Raw genomic sequence first — 21114 nt, 5'->3', positions numbered from 1 at the left:
ATCGGACAGCCCTGTGTCTCCCAGGCGGCGGTCTAACAATAAAACCTGATAGTGTCGAGGGGAAAACCCCACATTCATGACTAGCACCACATTCGGGCTTTGTACCAATAAGGAGGCACTGTAGACTATCGATCAGAATCGTCTATTATCAGAGCGTGCAGCTGGGGTTCCGGTGTGGCCTTTATACGCGGTGGCGAAGGCGGGACACGCGCCAGGCGCCCAGCAAACAACGTGGGACAATGGCCCAGCGCGAGGATGCGGGACGCCGCCCGACCCGGGGATGCAAGCTCCAGCAGCGGGTCCAGGAGCCAGGACGCCAGGAGCGCGGCGGACCCTGCTGGTGCGCTGCCGCTTTAAAATAAAGGACCACAAAGACTCCACGGTGGGGGAAACGCGCCTGGCTAATACGAGTGAGGACGACTTGGGGAGGAGGTTGAGAAGGGTGGGGGCACACGAGCCAACGGTGGCTCACGGAACCCCCCCCTCCTTTATTCCCCCTCTCTCCCCCTCCCCGCCGGGCTGCTTTGGCAGACAAATAACAGAGGAAGGCGAGTCACTCACCGTGGTCTTGACGGGCACATAGAGCACTTGCTTGGCGCCGCCGCCACCCCCGCGGACCTCGTCCGGCTGGCCCAGCTGGAAGCCCTTCGATTTAACCCAGAATTTAAATTTGGCGTTGTCCGTGGAGCTCGACTCGGAGCCGTTGAGGAGCTGGACGATCCGTTCGTATTTCTTACGAGTCACCGTCTTGGTCTTGCCTGAGTCCCCGTAAGTCCTGAGGCACCAGTCCTGGAACTGGCGGTACATGTCGCGCTCGCTCTCCATGTTCCCTGCGCCCGGCCGCTGGCCGGATGCTTCAAGCGCACTTCGCACCTGTTCACCCCGGGCTCATGAAAATTGCAGCCCCCGCCACAATGCAAGGACGCGAGGTCCCGGCCACCGCCGGAGCCTGTCTCGGGTGGGGGGGAAGAAATGGGGAAGGGAGGAGGGTCCGGTTGGGCACCAGCAATCAATGTCCTGTGCTACCAAGTCTCTGGTTCATTCGTAATTGCAACGGATGTCTTGGATGCTTTTTACGTCCTCTTAGTGATGAGTCTCTTTAATATTGTGTGAGTAGAACCATCCCAACAGCATCTGGTCCAGAGAAGCTGGGTTTTGAATAATTAAATTCCCATTCTTTGGTTATTAAAAATCCCAATATTGACTTGGGGTGGTCCCTCGACGCCTCGCCCCGGGGCTGTGTCCTAGGCAGGGCAGGTGGAGCGCAGCGCCGCCTCCCCGCGCGCGCCCCAGAAGCTTCCCCAGCGGCCGGCCTGGCGGTCCAAGAGCGAGGGCTGCGCCTCTCTCAAAAACAGCAGCCCCGCCGAGCGCCCTGGAGCCCCAAAGGGCACCTAGGTCCCCGGGCTCTCCTTCCTCCAGGGTCTTGTTCCTCTTCGGCCTTTCCTAAGTGGGGTGTTAAGAGACTAGAAAGAGAAAGTTCTTACCTGTCATGTTGTTAAACCTAGTAAATCCTGTTACACAGAAAATTTTTTTAAAGGTATTTCTAAAACGGTTTAAAATGTCATTTCTTCAGAGGCATTTATGCTAAATTCCAGCCCTGCAGGTCTGTTCCAGGAGTTAAGTCCCAGAATTAGCAAAGCATTCGTGGAGATTTGGCCACAGTTCTATAGGATAGACAGTGGTACCCCAAACAGATCTCCGTCCAGGGGGAGGTGGGTAAACGAAGGCAGGCCGCTGGCGGTGGGTCTTCCGGATAATGATGGGGTCCCCAGACAGGGCTTCTCTGGTTTCTGCTGAATTGGGCACAGGCATAGAAGTTTATGATGCTTAAAACCCTTTGCATGAAATTAAAAATATAGAGAGAGATGGTTTGTTTTCCCCTTGCTTGGTTACAGTTTGCAGTTCACACAGGAGGTTTCGGGTGTCTATTTTCCCCCTGCCACGTCATGGACACCCCCTCCACGGCTCAGAGTAACCAAATATGAGTTCCTCTGGACGATTTTCTCAAGCAAATAAAATATGCGGTTCATCCATTCAGGATTCCCATCCGTCTGTTACAGAGCTGGAAACAGGGGAGTTCCCATCCTCCTCGCGCTGCGAATGCGGCCGCTCTTTATTCTACTCTCTGCGGAGGCCAGCGCCCGTCCCGGGAGGCGGCTCTGCCAGGAAAGCGGCCGGACCACTGCCCGACGCCTGGTCTCCGTCCTAGCCCACCTTCGCCCCTGGTCGTCGTATCCAAGACGAAAGCCCGGAATGGGAACGCGGAGTATTTGTAACCACTGCGCCGCAGCGGGTCCGGCACTTGCAAAATGGTCAGTGGCTCCTGCTCGGCCAGGCTGAGTGTGTGCGTGTGTGAGCAAGGGAGCGAGGGTGTGCGGTGCGCGGGGGGTGCGCTGTGTGCGCGCGTCTCCGGGAAGGTCTCGCGGCGGCTGGAGCTGGGACTGACAGCCCGGGCGGAGCGCGAGCAGCTCCACACACTAAACCTCTCGCCTCTCCCCTCACCCCCACCCCTCCCACTCCCCTCTCCTCCCACCCCCCCCTCCCGGCCCCTTCCAAGCTCTCTGATTGGTCAATGGGACAAAAGTTTCTGTGGAGACGGCTGGGCGCTGACGTCACGGGCAGAATTGTCCCATTTAGGGATCCCGGGGGCAGTGCGCATGCTGCAGGCTGCAGGTTAGAGGCAGGAGGAGGTAGCAGCGGGCCCGGCGGCAGCCAGGTGGCGGAAAGGAGCACTCAGCATCCAGGTGGGGGGACGACTCCAGCAGGGTTTCCATGGAGATTCCTCTGGGTCTAGCCTAAAAACAGCAGATCAGCTGACACCATTAGCTCAGGACCTAATTACTGCTTATTGGAGCAACAAATGAGGGAGAGGGCCAGCTGCAAAGGAAGAGTTTTTATCCACTCCCCCCACCCCCCTACTCCTCCTTTCTCCCCTCTCAGTCGTTCTTGAGTCTCGGGTGAATTCTCATTAACTTGCAAGATTCCTGCAACAACAGCTCCTCTTCTCTAGAGGCCACCCTGGTTGCTTTTATTATCTTTATTTTCTTCTTTTGTATCAAAAAAAAAAATGTTAAAATAAATCAGCTGTTCTGAGTCCTTGAATTTTTGACCAGTAAATATAAAGCTAAGAGTCCACTGTCCAACAGAAATCACAAATGGATCTAATAATCTAATACAAGTGTGGCGGGTCACTTTCAATTCATTGAATTGGGCATTTATATTTAGGCCTTTCGCTTTTTCTTTTAATTTTAGTATCTTAAATACATAAATAATTTGGAACAAGCAATTGAACGAAAGTATCTTTTGAATCACCTACCTGTGGTATACCTCACAGGAACAACTCTTGTTAAAAGTTTCCCTTGTGGCATCAGAGATAGAAGATGATTCCAAGCCAAGAGATCTAGATTTTATTCTGTAGTGTCCATATGTTTCCTATAAGATTCTGGAAGTGTAGTTGGTCCCTGGGTGGTCATTCCAGTGTAAGCTGGTTCTGTAGAGTTTACTTTCTCTTATGGTTATCACTTCATTCACAATTTCAAAATTATTTTTGTCAGCTCTTTCATCTGAAAAGTCATCCTATCTGCTCTAAGTCTCATTCAAGTGCTTTCAGACCCATGAAGCCAGCCAGCCTTAAGTACTCAAGTTAAAATAATGTCTTTAAACTCCTCTGAAGAGTGTCTTTCATTTTTTAAGCCTTGTCTCATAGTAAGATGTACATTTTACATTGGCATATAGTACATGAATACATTCGTCCTCCAAAATTTTTGTGAAAAAAAATTTTATTACATGCAATACACACTATTTGCCATTTTCTCCTATTTATTATTATTACTATTATGTAAATTGTGGTCCTAATCCAGTAAGTTTATTTATGATACAGCAAAGGATGACTGTCAACCTATAGTTTAGAAAACATTGTTTTAGATCATAAGAACTATATCCCTCCTTGTTTTATATATTTTTCTTGTGAGTGTGTTTCATTGGTCAAGTAGACTTGAATGGAAGATCCTTGAGAGTTGGGATTTTCTTGTTATCCAAGTAATTCTAGCACAATGAACAATGCACATAGAAAGTACTTAGTAAATATATGTTGAGTTAATAAAGGGAAGAGAGGAAGGGAAGGAAGAAGCCAGCAGGCACAATCCTTGACCATCCCTTTTGACTCTTGCTGGGTAGTGTTAGATGAAATTGGCCTTTACTTAAGGAAATATCAGGACTTACCATATACATGTATTCATTTTATTAATGACTATACTTGGTATTCCATTTAATTAGAAATTTAATTTAATTTAATAAGAAATTAGAACTCTTTCAACATAAAGAACTCACAGAATAAAAGCAAATGTGTAATTGACCCCCAGCCATGTATACCAACTAGATTTGGTATACAAGCCAAAAATTAAAAAAATAAATTAAAAGAGATCATACCAGATTCAGTTTTAAGAAGAGGTAAATGATTAATTACTGAAATAATATTCACATTGGACTAAAGGAATGAGAGTCCTAGGATTGTAAGGGCCAAGCTCTCAGAGCCCTGTGGACTCTTATCTCCAGTGGAACCGAAAATGTACCCTATTCTGTACTTGTAGTCATTATTGATTGCACAGGCTGAGTCAACATTTTTTACCATATCTTGCCCCACTAAGAGCATAAACACCTGACAAAATCTAAAATCTGTTTCAGCAACTTTGGATTTATTTCCCTCCTTTACTTCTAACTTCTTTACAGTCAGGTCTTTTCAGCTCCACCTGAAGGATCACACTGAGCCCTTCCTTCAGCCTGATCAGCCCATTTGAACAGGCTGCCTGGAATTTAATTTGACATTTCCCAAGATGCTTACTTCAGAATTATCTCTCTACAGAGCATCTCTCCATAAAGTGACTCTTCACCCCTACATTTAAATACAAATCCCTAACCCCAGCCCAGAGTCCTTCTTGCTACTTATAGGGAGAGGAAATCGGAAATTGTTATATCAGAAAATTAAATTTTAATTAAAGATAATCCAAATTTTGGAGTATAATCAACATAATTTTCTTATGAAAGTAAAATTTCTCCCAAACTCATGGTCATTTGTATATGACATTTAAAAAAAGTCTAAAAATCTTGCACTTTAATATCAACCACAAATATTTATGTGACACTACATATTTATCTGCAAAATTTTACAGTGCAAACAACACATAATCTGTAATCATAAAATAGTGTTCAAAGAATAAACAAGCCTTCATTCATCCATCCTAATAACTATGCTTTCATTCAACAAATACTTACTGAACACCAATTACTCTGATAGGTTCTAGGGTTAAAGGAGTCAATAAGACAGGAGCATATATGTGGTCCTCATCTAATGGAACTTTAATTTTTCTAAGGAAAATAGATAATAAAGAAATAATGGGTGCTTGAGAAAAGTGCTCTTCTCTCTGAATAGGTAACATTTATCATGGGACCTGAAAAATGGCAAAGGAGTTAACTATTTGAAGGTCCAGGAAGGGGAATTATAATCACAGCAGAAAGGTCCTAAGGCAAGAGTTCTAGGCATATTTGAGGAATAAAAAGAAGGCCAGTGCAAATGAGCTTATTGAGCCTAAAAGAGAGAGATAGGGTATGAGGTCTGAATATTCTTCTGCAGCCAAATCTTGTAGGGCAGTGTTCTCTGAGATAATGAGTTTGCATTTTATTATTGGTCCAGTGGAAAATCAATAAATGGTTTTAAGCAGGAAAATTACATGAGATGCATTTTTATAAGTTTCACTGGCTACTTTGAGGTGAAAGGATCGTAAGGGGGCAAGCATAAAAACAAGAAGACCAGTTAGGAAGCTTGTGGTAGTTGTAGTAGCTTAAATGAACTATTATGGTGATGAATCAGAAAGGTAAGGATCAAAGTAAAGGGAAAGATGTGATGGATTGAAGATATGTTTTAAATATAGAAGGCTTGCCACGGATTGCATGTGGCAGGTGATAGAAAAGATTGGGTCAAGGATAGTTATATGTCTTGTAGCCTTAGTAGCATAGCTAGTAAGGCCTCTGACAGAGAGGGGAGTTTGAGGGAGAAACAGATTGAGAGTTGGAGGCTGAGGTAGAAGCAGAAGCGGGTTGGGTGGAGAGACAGGAAGAAATAATTTAATTTCAGAAAAGTTAAATTTGAAATACTGGGAGAGTTGTTCATGTAGGCATTTGAATATAGAAGCTAGAACTACAGAGAAAAGTCTGGACTGGAGATATAAATATGGGGAATTTAAAATCATAAAAATGAATGACATCACCTCCACCTACATTCCTTCATCCCTCAAAAGGAAAGCCTCCATCTTTTGATACTGATTTTTTTTATACAGTAATACCCTATGACTAAAATAGAATGTCATGTCCTAAACAGCAGAAGTTTGCCTGTATTGGTATAACACTGATAGTGGGAAAGCCTGAAAAAAAGAGCAAAGCCATTTGGATCAATCCTTGACTAGACCTGAACTTCTAGTGAGTTCCAAAATTCACATGACTTTAAAATCATTTAAAATTAAAAAATGAAAGATTGCAAGCTTTGATTAGACCTATTCTAGATTATATCAGGGCCTGGAGGCATGTTAAAATAGAAATCTAAAACTTGAGGATGGCCTCTGACCAAATCTGTCATTGAAAGGATCAAATAATGACTATCTACTGAGTTGAGTCAGTTAGAGAATTTGATCCATTTTAGCTAGAGTAGAGATTGTGTTGGATTGTACTTACTACTTTGAAACTGGGAAGTTCTGAGCATCTTTGTGCATTCAGATGTTTAACAGTCTATTAATAACTTTTTCAAGCAAAGGGAATTTGTAAAGGAAGCAAATAGCCAACTCAATCATCAACTTGATTACCATATAGCATGGTAACTTTTCAAAATAAAACAGAAAAAACAAAAAGCAGAAATGTATCATTTGTGCAGATAAATTTGGGACCACATAAGAAATGTCACAAATCTGCCTTTATTAGTTGATTTCCATTCTATTGACTTTTCTCCCAAATGATTTTGAAAAGAGTCTATCTTTAGTATGCTGTAGCTATCCTTTGGTTCAGGAAAGAAATGCTTTTGAGAGAGTTTAAATAGTGTCTTGATCTTTATGGCTGCCATTACTGACACATAAAAATGTTTCTTTTTATTTGTAAGCTATCAGTACAAGCAGTACTATCAGTACTTTTATTCTACTTTCCAATCAAAATACAAAAAATTTAGAAATTTCATGTTTGTTTTTTGACCCCAAATTAACTGATACTTTTGTTTGGTACGGTCATCAATAAATATGATGTATTGGTCAGAAGTTAATTTCCATAAATATTTAAGTGTATAAACTAAGAATAAATTAGATTTAATAATCTAGTACAGTTTCTGAATTTATCTTTAATTCCTACCTTTAACATCTCTATACAAGCAAGTCCGTGGCTCAGCCAGTTTCTGCATTTTGACAGCCACATATGGATTCATTCAACATTCATCCACCCAACATTTTTATTTAGCTGTTATAACTATGATAAAGTCCAAAGTTAACTGTCTGGTATTTATGTCCCTTGTAATAGAGAAGAAAATACATTTTTTTTTCTGGCCTCAATTATTGCTTTATTTCCCACTAGCCATATGGTTTATCTTTTCTTCCAAAATATATGTCTTAAAACAGTAATCCACATATTCATCCTCAACTTGGTGGACAGTACTATTGTAGAATTTCTACATTATTTTTAGAATTGTTATTTTGTCATGGAAAATAACTCTTGAGGAGAGGAAAGAACCCACCTCTGCCCAACTTCCAGTATACTTTTCCATATTTTCGATTTTATTGTGATTTCTTGGAGTGAGCCAATTAATGTCTTATCACAATCATCTAGCCCTTATATCTTAATTATAATGTGTTATCAAGTGTAGGATATTTGTTTAATTTTCAAGTAAAGGTGATAAGAACAGACACAGATTTCTCGGCTCAAACTACAGACTCTAGAAATAGTTTTCACAGGGGATCTATTTGAGTTCAAACATCGAAATCTGGAAAATAGCTGTAACAATGCTAAAATACTAGAGGGTTTTTTTTTCCTGTTTTTGAAAAAGAAAAGGAAGCTGAAGGAATAACTACTTCTAGTTTCACTGAGACTATAGTAATAGACATTGAAAAGCAAGGCATAAAATAAGGTTTTAGGTTTTCCTTTTTACTCTTCTAACATAAACATCTCCCAAGTCTATAGGAAAATCTTTAATTAGGCTTCTTGATCAACAAGCAGAGTAACCATTTAGAAATTTCAAACATTTAAGGTTTTTTTATAGTTTATATTGAGTTTTGGAGATGAATTAACTTTTAAAAACTGAAGGGTTCATCTTATATGCAAAAATACATCATAGGCAATTTAATTCAAACTGTCCGCTTGATGATTCTGCTAGCCTGGAAAAGCAGAGTACCAACATGAGAGTGACACTCTTCCATTTATCTCAATAAATTGTGAATTTTAGATTGAACCAATCTTTAAGGCAGAGTTTTACACATTTGTGCATGAGACACAAATTGCCTAACATATCATACCATATAATTTATTAAGAACAACGTTACTAGGTACAATAAAGCTATGAGCCAATCAAAACTTCAAGAGTCATTTTAGTCATTAATTTCTAATTTGGTGTGATGATTGAATGAACTCTCACATACAAGGGGAAGATGAAGCATCTCCTTGAGTATCAGTGATAGAGGATGTTATACAAAGACAGCTATGTTCCTGAGTATATTTATGTGCATATATGTTCTTCTAGAAACACAAATATACATGAATTTTGAAACAATAGTTGTCCTTGAAATATCAAGATTTCTTTGGCTCAAATAAAATCATCTGAGCATATCATTTTGTTTGAGTATTAAATTTACTAACCCCAAGTAAAATGAAGTGATTTCATGCGTTACTCTTTTTTTAATTGTTTCGAAATATTCATATGACCATTATTTTCTAAAATATCATAAAACTTTGCCATTTATAGGTATCAATCAGTTAAGATCTATATAGTGATGATATTGGCTTACTTTCCTATGAATATACATTAAGGTAAAGGCATAGTATTGATTCATACATTTTAAGAATAAAATTAATATAGATTTCTGTTTCTAGAGCTCTGACTCACTAGACTCTAAGCCCCTTTTTCAAGAAAGAAACTCAAGGATACATAATGAATACCTTTGATTGCATCCCTGGGCTCTTTGGACATGAGAAAAGTATCTCACTTCTCACTCCAAAAAAATCTATTAAATACTGATCAGTATGCAGTCAACACACCACAGGGGCTAGAGTAACTTATGAGAGAAGTCAAAGCAACATTACAATAGGAAGACTGAGCATTAAATCAGCAGCACAATGCTGGATTTGTGCCTGAAACTTCTGTAGTAAGCCAGAGACCCTTGAAGGGTGCTAAAATAATTATGAGGTTGGCCTTGCCTCCTAGCTCATAGTAGAGTAAATATAAATTCTCTCTAGATAAAAACATCCACAATTAACTAGTCAGGTTTGTCTCAGATTAAGATCAACCAAACATGAGCATACAATTATAAATGTCCAACAACAATAAAACCAACTATCATCTACAAAAGCCAGCACAAGTAACAAGAACAAAACTAAACAACCAAAGATTTCATTCAAAAACAAACTAACCTATGGTAGTAGAAGTAAGCATAGTGGTTCTTTTGATTGTAGTGACTGGTAGAGGACACTAAAAGGTTTTCTAAAATGCTAGTAACATTCTGTTTCCTAATCTATGTCCTAATTACACAGGTGGTTCACTTTGTGAAAATTCATTGAGTTACATACTCATTATTAGTGCACTTTCCCATATATGTTAATCTTCGATTAAGTAGTTCACTTTTATAAAGCAAGAAACATGCAAACTTTGTAGAGCAATCACTAGCAAGATATTTAAAGCATAATTGTTATACTGAGAGAGGAGGTAAAATGGGATCATAGAGAATATTAAATTAAAATCAAAGAAGATAAAGATAGGAGAAAACAAAAACAAAGATTACAATAAATAGAAAAAAAAACAGATACAAACATAGTAGATATTAATCCAATGATATAAATGTGATGACTTTAAATGTGAACGATCTAAATACATCAATTAAAAGATAGAGATTGTCAGAGTGATAACAAAACAAGAGCCAACCATAAATTGTCTATAAGAAACTCAGTTTAAATATAAGAATTCATATAAAATAAAAGTAAAGGAATAAAGAAAGATATACCATGTTAACACAATTAAAAGAAAGCTGGTCTATATATTATTTTCAAACAAGCATACTTCAGAAAAATAAAAATTATTAGGAATAAGGAGGAGTGTATATAATGATAAAGTAATTGGTTTTTCATTTACACATAACAATTCTTATTAATGTGTATGCACCTGACATCAAAAATATGTCAGACAAAAACTGATAGAATTGCAAAGAGAAATAAATCCACCACTATAGTTGAGACTTCAACAACTTTCTGCCAGTATTGATAGACAAAGCAGGCAGAAAATCAGTGAGGATAAAAATGGTCTGAACAGCACTATCAATCAACTTGATCTAAGATATTTATGGAACACTCCATCCAACAACAGCAAAACGCACATTCTTCTGTACACATGAAACAGTTATCAAGATATACCACGTTCTGGGCCAAACAATAAAACTTACAAATTTATAACAATATAAATTATACAAAGTATGTCCTCAGACTATATAGAATTAAGTTAGAAATCAATAACAGATAGCTGGAAAAAAATCCCCAAATTATGGAGATTAAACAAAACATATATAAATAATACCTGGGTTCAAGAAGTCTTGAGTGAAATTTAAAAAATATTTTACATTAATTGAAAATGAAAATGTATCTTATTAAAAATTTGTGGGATGCAGCAAAAGCAGTGCTTAGAGGGAAATTCATATCATTAAATATAACATGTAAAAGCAGTAGCCTATCTTCCACCTTAGGAAACTAAGAAAAATGAGCAAAATAAGCTGAAACAAGAAGAAAAAAGAAAATAATACAAAATTAGAGGAGAAATCAATAAGATTAAAAATAGGAAAACAGTAGAGAAAGTCAACAAAATCAAGAGCTGGTTCTTTGAAAAATACAATAAAAGCAACAAATCTCTAATAGACTAACCAAAGAAAAAAAGAGAAGCTATAAATTACCAAGCTCAAAAGTGAAAGATCATTACAACTTATCACATATACATTAAAAGGGTAAGAGATACTCTAAACAACAATATGCCCATACATTTGATAACTTAGTTAAAATGAACCAATTCCTTGAATAACAAAAACTACCAAAATTCATCCTAAGAAATATAGATAATCTGAATAGACCTATATCTATTACAGAAATTTAATTGATAATAACCTTCCAAAAAAAGAAAACACCAGGCCCAGAATTTTTCATTTGCAAATTCTACCACTTGGGGGAAGAAATGATTCCACTCCACAATCTCTTCTAACACCTGGAAGCAGAGTGAACAGTTTCTAACTCATAATGTGGCCATCATTACCTCAGTACCAAAACTAAACAAAGACATCTCAGGAAAAACTACAGACCAATATCTCTTATAAACACATATGTAAATACACTAAACAAAATGTTAGCAAAGCACATATAACAATATATAAAAAAATGCACCCCACTCCAACTAAGTGGAATTTATTCCAGATAAAGAAGGCTGGTTCAACATTTAAAAATCAATTATTGTTATCCATCAACCAAGAGGATAAAAAAAAATTATACAACCATGTCATAATTGACAAAGACAAAGCATTTGACAAAATCCAACACTACTGATGATAAAATTCTAGCTAAATAGGAGTAAAGGAACTCTCTCATGTTGCTAAAGAACATCTATAAAACCCCTAAAGCTATTTAATGGTAAGAAACTAGATAATTTCCCAATATTTCAGGACTAGGCAAGAATGTCCCCCCTCACCACTCCTATTCAACATAGTATTATAAATGATACTTATAGTGCAATAAGATGAAGAAGAAAGGAGAGAGAGAGAGCGAGGGAAATCTACATTATCTTCAGTTTGGCAATGAGAATTTGGACTTTATTAAAAATAAAAATGCTCTATGAAAAACACTGTTACGAGAATGAAAAGACAAGCCACAGATTGGGAAAAAATATTTGCAAAACACATATCATATCTAGCAAAGGACTTGTATCCAAAATATACAAAAAAACCTCTGAAAACTCAACAATTAGAAAACAAACAATTCTATTTAAAAAATGAATAACTTTAAACATAAATCTCACTCACGAAAGTAAATATACGGCAAATGCACATATGAAGATGCTCAGCATCACTTGGCATTAGTCCATTGTAAATTGAAACAGTAAGATACCACTACACCTAACAGAATGGCTAAATCCAAAAATATGACAATACTAATTGCTGGGGAGGATGTGGAATAGGAGCTCTCATTCATTGCTGGTGGGGTTGTGAAATGGCACAATCACTTTGGCAGTTTGGCAGACAGTTTGGCAGTTTCTCAAAAAGCAACACATAGGTCTGTCAATTGCACTCTTAGGTTTCTACCCAACTGATCTGAAAATCTATGTCCACACAAAAAACTGCCTGTGAAAGTTTATACCAATTTTAATACCAAAAACTGGAAGCAGCTGAGAGTCCCTCAAAAGGTGATTAGGTACACAAACTATGGTACATCTATACAATAGATATTGTTTAAGAGATAAAAAGATATAGATAAATCTTAAATGTGTATTGCTAAGTGAAAGTCTGAAAAGATTACACAGTGTAATTTCCTAATTATATGACATTCTAGAACAAGCAAAACTATAGATATAGTAAAAAGATCAATGGTTTTCAGATGTTTGGTGTGGGGATGGTTTTTGAATAAATGAAGAGAATTTTTTTTAGAAAAGTAAACTATTCAGTATGACAGTATAATAGTGAATTCAAGACATTGCATTTGTCAAAACTCATAAAACTTAACTGCACAGAGTGATTTTTAATGCATACAAATTTTAAATAATTTCAGAGGTCAAAGATACCAGGATGGAATGTAGAATATGACAAAACAATCTAACTAATTTACAAATGTATGAATAGAATCTCGCTAAAGGGGAAAGTAATAGCGACCCAAGTAACTTTGGAAATGAATGGAGTCTATGACAGTAAAGGCAAAAGAAAATTTATCCAGTGATAAATATATTTCCCATGGAAGTAAGGATTAACATTTTTCATAATTCTGTACATTTATACTTTAACTGAACAATCAAGTAAATGGATATCAGGTGGTTGGAACCAGATCTCACTATTGGAATGGGAGTTTACACATAAGCAAGGGGAGAGAGCTAGAACAACCTACATTTAATATTAGTTGGATTAGAGTTGGAGACATCAGTATGAACTCATATTTAACTTAATATAGATAAAGATGTTTGCATATGGAAATATTTATAGGTATGTATATACACAAGTTTGTATATACATTGAGTAACACTATTCCCTGCTCTGTTATCTGAGCGGGTCTAAAATAACAACACCTGATGGCAAGGAGCATACCTAACGCCCACATATTGGTTTTTAATACCCTTCTAAAACAGAAGGGTCTATAGCCATGCCACCTTGAATAAGCCCCACCCTGTCTGATCTCAGAAGCTAAGCAGGTTCGGGCCTGGTTACTACTTGGATGAGAGACCACCTAGGAAGACCAGGTGCTGTAAGCATAAAAAAATAATAATAATAAAATAAAATAAGGATTGTAAGCTAATAAGGTCCTTGCAATCTGTGAGGTCAACCAAGGGTTGCCTCACCAAAATAATAATAATAATAATAATCAATAATGATAATAAAATAAAATAAAATAAAATAAAATAAAATAAAATAAAATAAAATAAAATAAAATAAAATAAAATAAAATAGAAGGAATCAGGGCTCCTTGGAGCAATGGATGGTTATGGGACTGGGCAAGAAATAGATGAGCATGGAGTATCTTGTAATGCCAAAAAGTAAGTGCAAGAAAAAAAAAAAGAAAAAACTCAAAACAAAAAAGCAGAGATGGTGTGTGTCAAAGGGATACAGGAGCTATTTTCAGGAGCTCCTAATGGCCAAAGCTAGATAATTTGAGCAACCAGAAAGGTGCTTTGTGCAATAAAGTGTTTGTGCTTTATAAAGCTCCATCATTCCACCTGTCAATACTGTAGCTCTCCTAAGGATGGAAGAACATAAATGTCTTTCCAGTACTCACCATTATTATGATGCAGTTGTTTAAAAACAAATGCTGTTTATATTGTCATCGAACCATAAGAATCCTAGAAACACACACAGATCTGAGACATACAAAAGCGAAAAAAAAATATATCATCATCATCATCATCGTTATCATCATCATCACACAAAACTAAATGTTCAATATTCTATGTCTACAACCTATCCTAAAAAGGCTCTCTTAAGGATAAAAGACGGTCATACTAAGGTACCTCTTAAGGATAAAAGAAGGTCATATTAAGGTACCATGATGCAAGGTCAATGCCTGAGTCAGAATCAAACTTGCCTTTCTAAGACACTCACTGAAAAATCTCATCTTGCTACTATTTAGAATTTTCACTTGAGGTCTCCTTCAAGCCTTTGCAGAATGAAAGACAAACCTGTATCTCAGATTACTTGGAGATATAGTAGTCCCCAAAACAAAAGAGAAAGTTCTCTAAAATAAGCTTTTAAGTTTATTAAAACAATGAGAAAAAGAGGTACTTTTCAGATGTGTGCTACCACGCTCATACCCTGAAAATGTTAATGCGTTATTCTCTATCTGAACTGAACCCATCTGAATAGGTGGATATAAGAGTTAACACATATTTTCAAACAGTCTAACATTATATTCTATATATATAATGTTATTATATATTCATATATATTTATTATATTAATGTATATATACCATATAATGTATATGTACCTACTGTATATTTGTATATATGTATCACATGTATATATACAACAAACATCTATATAAAATGTTATATATAATGTTAATATATATTATATACATATTCAAATGTACTATATCAGTCAGTCCCTACTTTTTCATTCTTGTCCTAAACTGTCACCGTATAGAACATATTATAGATCCTGATCTTCAGAATCATCAGTTTGGATTTGGCGGAATCCCCTGCCTTCTAAATAGTTTGGAGGCTAATACTTCATGGAATTTTTGGAGCTGTTTCTGCACAGACTCCAGAATATTAAATTAGAAATCAATAATAGAAAGATAGCACTGGAATAAAAAGACTTGTGTATAACTATAAAAAAATACACAAAATCAATATGTGGAAAGCTACAAAACTCTGAGGAAAGTAATCAAAAATCTTTAAAAATGGAATGGTGTCCCATATTCACGTATTGGAAGACTTAATATTTTTAAAATGTCAGTTCTTTCCAAGTTTATCTATAGGTTTTATGCAATCCTAATTAAAATCTCCACAAGCTATTTTGTAGATATCAACAAGCTGATCCTAAAATTTATGTGGGAAGTTAAAGAAACTAGAATAAGCAACACAATATTGAAGAAGAACAAAGTTAGAGGACATACATTATACAATTTCAAGACAATCCATTGGTGAAAGAAGAGACATATAGATCAATGAAACAAAACATACAGCCACCAAACAGACCCAAACAAAATAAAACCAACTGATTTTTGCAAAGCTGCAAAGACAACTCAACAGAGACAGGTAGGTAGTCTTTTTCAAGACATGGCACTGGAACAATTGGATGTCTACATACATCAACATGAACCTAGACACAGACCTTATCCTTTATACAAAAAGTAACTCAAAATATGTTTCTATTCTAGCTATCTTTCTGTTATTGATTCATAATTTAAGTCCGTGTGGTCTTAGGGCATACTCTGTATGATTTTTATACTTCTAAATGTGGTCTATTTTGGTAAATGTCCATATGAGCTTGAAGAATGTGCATTCTGCTGTATTGGATGGAGTGTACTACAAATGTAGCTTAGATCCAGATGATTGATGGTGCTGTGCAAGTCATTTATATCCTTATTTATGCCTGCTCTATCAATTACTGAGAAAGGGATGTTGCAGTATGCAACAATAATAGTGGATTTGTCTATTTCCCTACAGTTCTCTCAGTTTTAGTTTGGAGACTCTGTTGTTAGCTGCATACATGTTAGTGGTTATTATGTATTCTTAGGGAATTGATCTTTTTATCATTATGTAAAGCTCCTCTTTATCACTGATATTTTTCTTGCTTTGATGTCTGCTTTGTCTGAAATTAATATTTATACTTCATCTTTCTTTTGATAAGTGTTAAGGTTGTATATATTTCTCCATCTATTTACTTTTAATCTATCTGAGCCTTTACATTTAAAGTAGGTTTCTTGTACACAGCATATAGTTGGGTCTTGTGTTCTTATCCACTATGACAATTTGTCTTTTGATTGGTGTATTTGGACATTCACTTAAAGTGGTTAATGATATAGTTGAATTAGTCTCTACCATATTTTTGTATTTTATTCATTGCATTTGTTTTTTGTTTCTTCTCCCACCTCCCTTTTATTGTTAATGAAGCATTTCATGATTCCATTTTAACTTCTCTCTTAATGTACCAATTATAATGCTTTCAAAATTTTTTAATGGCAACCCTAGTATTTATAATACACTTTTTAAACTAAAATAATTTTGCCTTCAAATAAGATTATATCACTTCATGTTTACTTCCAGTATCTTGGTATCTTATAATTGAGGATTATCAATTTCTCTCTCCCATTGCTTATGTCATTACCGTCATTCATTCACAGTACTCATATACTATAATAATTCAATAAGTTCTTACTATTATTGCTTTTAACAATAGTTATCTTTCAGATCAATTAAAATAAGACAAAGAAAAAATTTATTTTATCTTTATTTATTCCTTTTCCAACACTGTATAGATCTGAGTTTTTGATCTAAATCATTTTCCTTCTCTGTGAAGAGTTTCTTTTAACATTCCTTACAAGGAATGTCTACTGGTAATGAATTCTCTCAGTTTATCTGAGAAAGTCTTTCATGATTTTTAACAAGATGTTTACTATAATTCTCATTCCATTTACTCTATAGTTAAGATGTGCTTTAGGATATTCTTTGTCTTTCATTTTCTCAGTTTAAATATGATGTGCTTAGCTATGTATTGCTGTTTTTGTTTTTGTTTGTTTGTTTATTATAGTTATGCTACTTGGTGTTTTCTGAGCTTCCTTCTTCCTGGATCTGTCCATGGTTTTTTGATTCTATTGACATACCTTCAAGCTCAGTGATTTTTTCCTTTTATGTGTCTAGTCTATTGATGACTCACAAAGACCTACTTCATTTTTGGTACAACATTTTGATTTCTAACTTTTCCTTGTGTATCTTTCTCAGAGTTTGCATCTCTCTGCTTACATCTCTCTTCTTGTGGGTTGTGGGTTTTCTACTTTTTTTTTTCCCATTAGCTCGTTTAACATGTACATCATAGTTATATTAATTTCCTGTCTGATAATTCTAACATCTTTTTCATATATAAGTCTGGTTCTAATGATTGCTTTGACTTTTCAGAATGCATTTTTTTTCCTTGCCTCTTGGCATCACTTGCAGTTTTTTATTGAAAGCTGGACATGTTGTATCAGGCCATAGTAATTGAGGTAAACAAACCTCTTATTAATGTGAGGATTTATGGTCATTTAGGTAGGAGTCTGGCTATGTTAAATGTTTCCTGTAAGTGTCGGAGGCTTCACAATTCTCTAGTGAATTGCGAAGACTTGATTTTTTCTTCCATAAGTATTACTACTCCCCAGACATAAGTTTTGTTTGCAGTTCTCTCAGCTATAATCACTGTCATTATATTGGAGTGATGAGCATCATAGGAAGGTGCAGATGGGGGACATATATATTAATTAAATCTTAGTGTTTTCCTCAGCCTGTATCTCAAGGCTGTGATCATCCAAAGTATTTTCCAGTGGAATTCTTTTTATTTCCTCTTGCCACCAGACTATAGCATTTTCAATCTATTTCCTTGAAGCCCTAACCCCTATTTCTCACAATTCGGAGGCTGGGTAATGCAAGGTCAGTGTGCTAGCACGGTCACACTCTCTTGAGAGCCCTCCTTCTGGTTCATCAATAACACCTTCTCACTGTTGTCTTCACATAGTAGAAGAGGTTAGAAATCTCTCTGGAGCCTCTTTTGCAAATCTTTTTGGAGCCTCCCATTCATGAAGGTTCCAGTCTCATGACTTAAGTACCTCTCCAAAGCCCCACCTACTAATGACATTGGGCATTAGAATTTCAAGATCACCATGAAAATAGTTTGTAGTTTTGCAATATTTATATTCTGGATTAGCAAATGGGTTAAAATGCAGTTAAAATGAGCCTTCTTACTCATCTTTATATGTAACTATATACACTAAAAACAGAGATGTAGTGATACATTAATCCTATTATTGTATAATTTCAAATTTTATCTAGATCAGCGTTTGTCAAAGTGTGGTCCCAGGACTAGTAGTATCAGGCCTTTTCCGGAAACTTGTTAGAAATGCAAATTCTTAGGCCCCTCCTCAAACCTACTGAATTTCAAATTCAGGGTGGTAGACCCAATAAAATCTTCATTTTAACAAGCCCTCCAGGTGCTTCTGATACTATCTCAAGTTTGAAAACCACTGATCAACACTAAATTATAATTGCAGTTGTACCTGGAATATAGTTATAATTTTCTTATTAAATTGTCTGTTAGCTTTGTACCTGTTGTAAAAAAAAATGTTACTCAATTAGTCATTATTAATGATTCTATTACTCTGGAGATTATCTCAAGCAGACACAAAATGAGTTCCTAAAATCATAGAAGGTTTGAATGTGTGAAAATAGAATGGCAAATTTACAAGTTTTATGTCTACTGAGATTGGAAGAGAAGATTCTATCTTTCCAGATAAAATATTTCTTAATTAAAATATTTTTAATTTAATTTTTATTTTTTAAACTTTTCATTTTGAAATAATTTCCTACTTGCAAAAATGATACAAAGAATTTCAGTATACCCTTCATTCAGCTACTACAACAATTAATATCTGATATAACCATAGGGCAATGATCAAAACTAGGAAATTAAAATTACTTTTAAATAATCTGCAAACCTTTTTCAAATTTCACCAATTGTCCCATTAATGTCCTTCTTCTAATCCAAGATCAAATTCAGGATTGTGCATTGCAGTTGATTGCCATGTCTCCTTAATTGTCTCTAAACTTGGATGGTTCTTTGTTTCTTTGTTTTTCATTACCTGGAAATTTCTGAAGTGTGCAGGTCAGCCAGTTATTTATATCCTTTAATTTAGGTTTGTCTATTTTCTTGCGATTGAATTCAAGTTATGCATTTTTGATACTGAAATGATAGTACGCCCTTCTCAGTACATCATTATCAGTATATTACTGGTACTGTTATTTTTGATCATTTGGTTAAAGTGACATCTGCCAGTTTTATTCACTGTAAAGTTACTATTTTTCCCTTTATAGTAAATGTCTTATGGGGGAATACTTTGAATTTATGGATTTATTATTTCTCATGATACTTTTCCCGTTCATTTTAGGATCCACTGATGATTCTTGACTGCAACAATTATTACTGTGGTATTTATCAAGTGGTGATTTTTTAAAATTCCATTAATTCTTCTTCATTTGTTAATTGAAATTCTATTATAATGAAGAGCTGTTCATTACCACTCTTTAATTTTGTATTCGATTATATATTTGTACCAGTAAAAACTCATTAAAATTTATTTTATTTTATGGGTTATACTCCATCAGTATCATTATTTATTTTTTGCTCAAATTGTCTCAGATTCAGCTACTGGGAACTCCAGGTTGGCTCCAGCATCCTTTCAATGTGCTGTCATAATTTTTGAGCACTAGCTTACTTTCTGATACCACACGTTATTCCCTTTCTCTGTCCCAACCCCGGACTAAATATTTCTCCAAAAAACACTAGTTTCCTTATTAAAGAATGATATTTAGAAAATAAGATCTGGCCATTAGGCGTGTTCATTGCTACTAAGTTGTCCAGCTTCTAGGCCTTCTCAATGGAGAGTTCAGAAACATATGTATACATACTTGCATACATTTGTGTTTATTTCTATATCTATGTAGTTATGTATATATATGTACATGTAAAATCATTGTTAATACTGATGCCTCCACTTTCAATCTAGCAGCACATGGTTCATTCTAACTATACTCCTTCGTAAAAGGGGTTAAGTATTATAACTACTTTCCATTACAAATAAAAAAAGACATTTGGCTGTCATTATCCAAAATATATTTATTTTCTCAGTCCCAGACCACACATAAAATAGTTTCAGAATAATTAACACATATCTCTGTGGAAAATAAATTACAGTCTAAAGCAGAGTATTTGTGTGCAGTACATTTAAAAGATCCTATTGTAAAGTCCTTAATATTTTGCATTTAGATGGTTATATATTGTCTGAATTTTGTATCATTATTTAACACATAATTGAACAGCTTCATTCCAATGAACTTCCCCCAGGTCTAAAATTTTCCATTTTTAGCACCTAATTAGTTTCAGTTGTATAAAATGATGTATCCTATACTTTGCATGTCATTAAAGATTTTTCTATTTTTTATCTTGCATTTTTATTTAGAAAAGAAAACAAATTGAAACAGCATATATATTCCATAAGGGCAGGGATCTTGTTTCTTGGTGTTTTATTTTCCTTTTCAACTGTAGCCCTAGTACTTGAAATAGGACTTGACATACTAGTCACTCAATAAAACTTTGTTGATTAGAGTATTCAAATAATTACCCAAACATTTGTGTAACAATAGCAATTGTACCAAAATTAAGCTGTAGGTAGATAAACAATCTCCTCTAGGTGACAGTATAAAACATTTATACCTTAACTAATGTCCAAATGTTTAAAATTGGCCCATGAAAGTTAGGGATGTCACTATGTAATACACATAGCTTGACATTTGATAATCTAGTGGTATCTATATAAGAAAAGCATTAAATTAAATTTACAAGCCTACTAGGTACTCATCTGTGATAACAGAACAAACATTTTAGGAATAGAAGTTATGCTAGA

The 21114-nt window shown here is 35.7% G+C and overlaps 2 protein-coding genes across 21 annotated transcripts in view; one reads left to right on the top strand and one right to left on the bottom strand.

Annotated features, from left to right (window-relative positions):
• The window catches only part of NOL4 (nucleolar protein 4), a 438717-nt gene that overhangs the window by 277531 nt on the left and 140072 nt on the right, over positions 1 to 21114 (bottom strand). For 16 of the 20 annotated variants that reach the window (XM_039843577.1, XM_039843555.1, XM_039843540.1 and 13 more), the window contains one exon: positions 14239 to 14320. In XM_039843577.1, coding sequence (XP_039699511.1) covers positions 14239 to 14241 — 3 coding nt within the window. In that variant the 5' untranslated portion in view covers positions 14242 to 14320. Of the gene's footprint in view, positions 1 to 561; positions 2515 to 14238; positions 14321 to 21114 lie in introns of those variants that run through there. The other 4 variants (XM_039843675.1, XM_039843529.1, XM_039843518.1 and 1 more) reach the window with 3 other exon arrangements.
• On the top strand, positions 2002 to 19634 carry LOC120587085 (uncharacterized). Its single transcript, XM_039843741.1, has 2 exons — positions 2002 to 2312; positions 19600 to 19634. Exons 1-2 carry the CDS (start codon positions 2020 to 2022, stop codon positions 19607 to 19609), a joined length of 303 nt encoding a protein of 100 aa, XP_039699675.1. The 5' UTR covers positions 2002 to 2019; the 3' UTR covers positions 19610 to 19634.

The sequence above is a fragment of the Pteropus medius genome, unplaced genomic scaffold, assembly GCF_902729225.1.
Source record: "Pteropus medius unplaced genomic scaffold, Ma_sr-lr_union100, whole genome shotgun sequence".
In the NCBI taxonomy this organism is placed as follows: domain Eukaryota; kingdom Metazoa; phylum Chordata; class Mammalia; order Chiroptera; family Pteropodidae; genus Pteropus; species Pteropus medius.
This window is presented reverse-complemented; position numbering and strand designations above follow the sequence as displayed.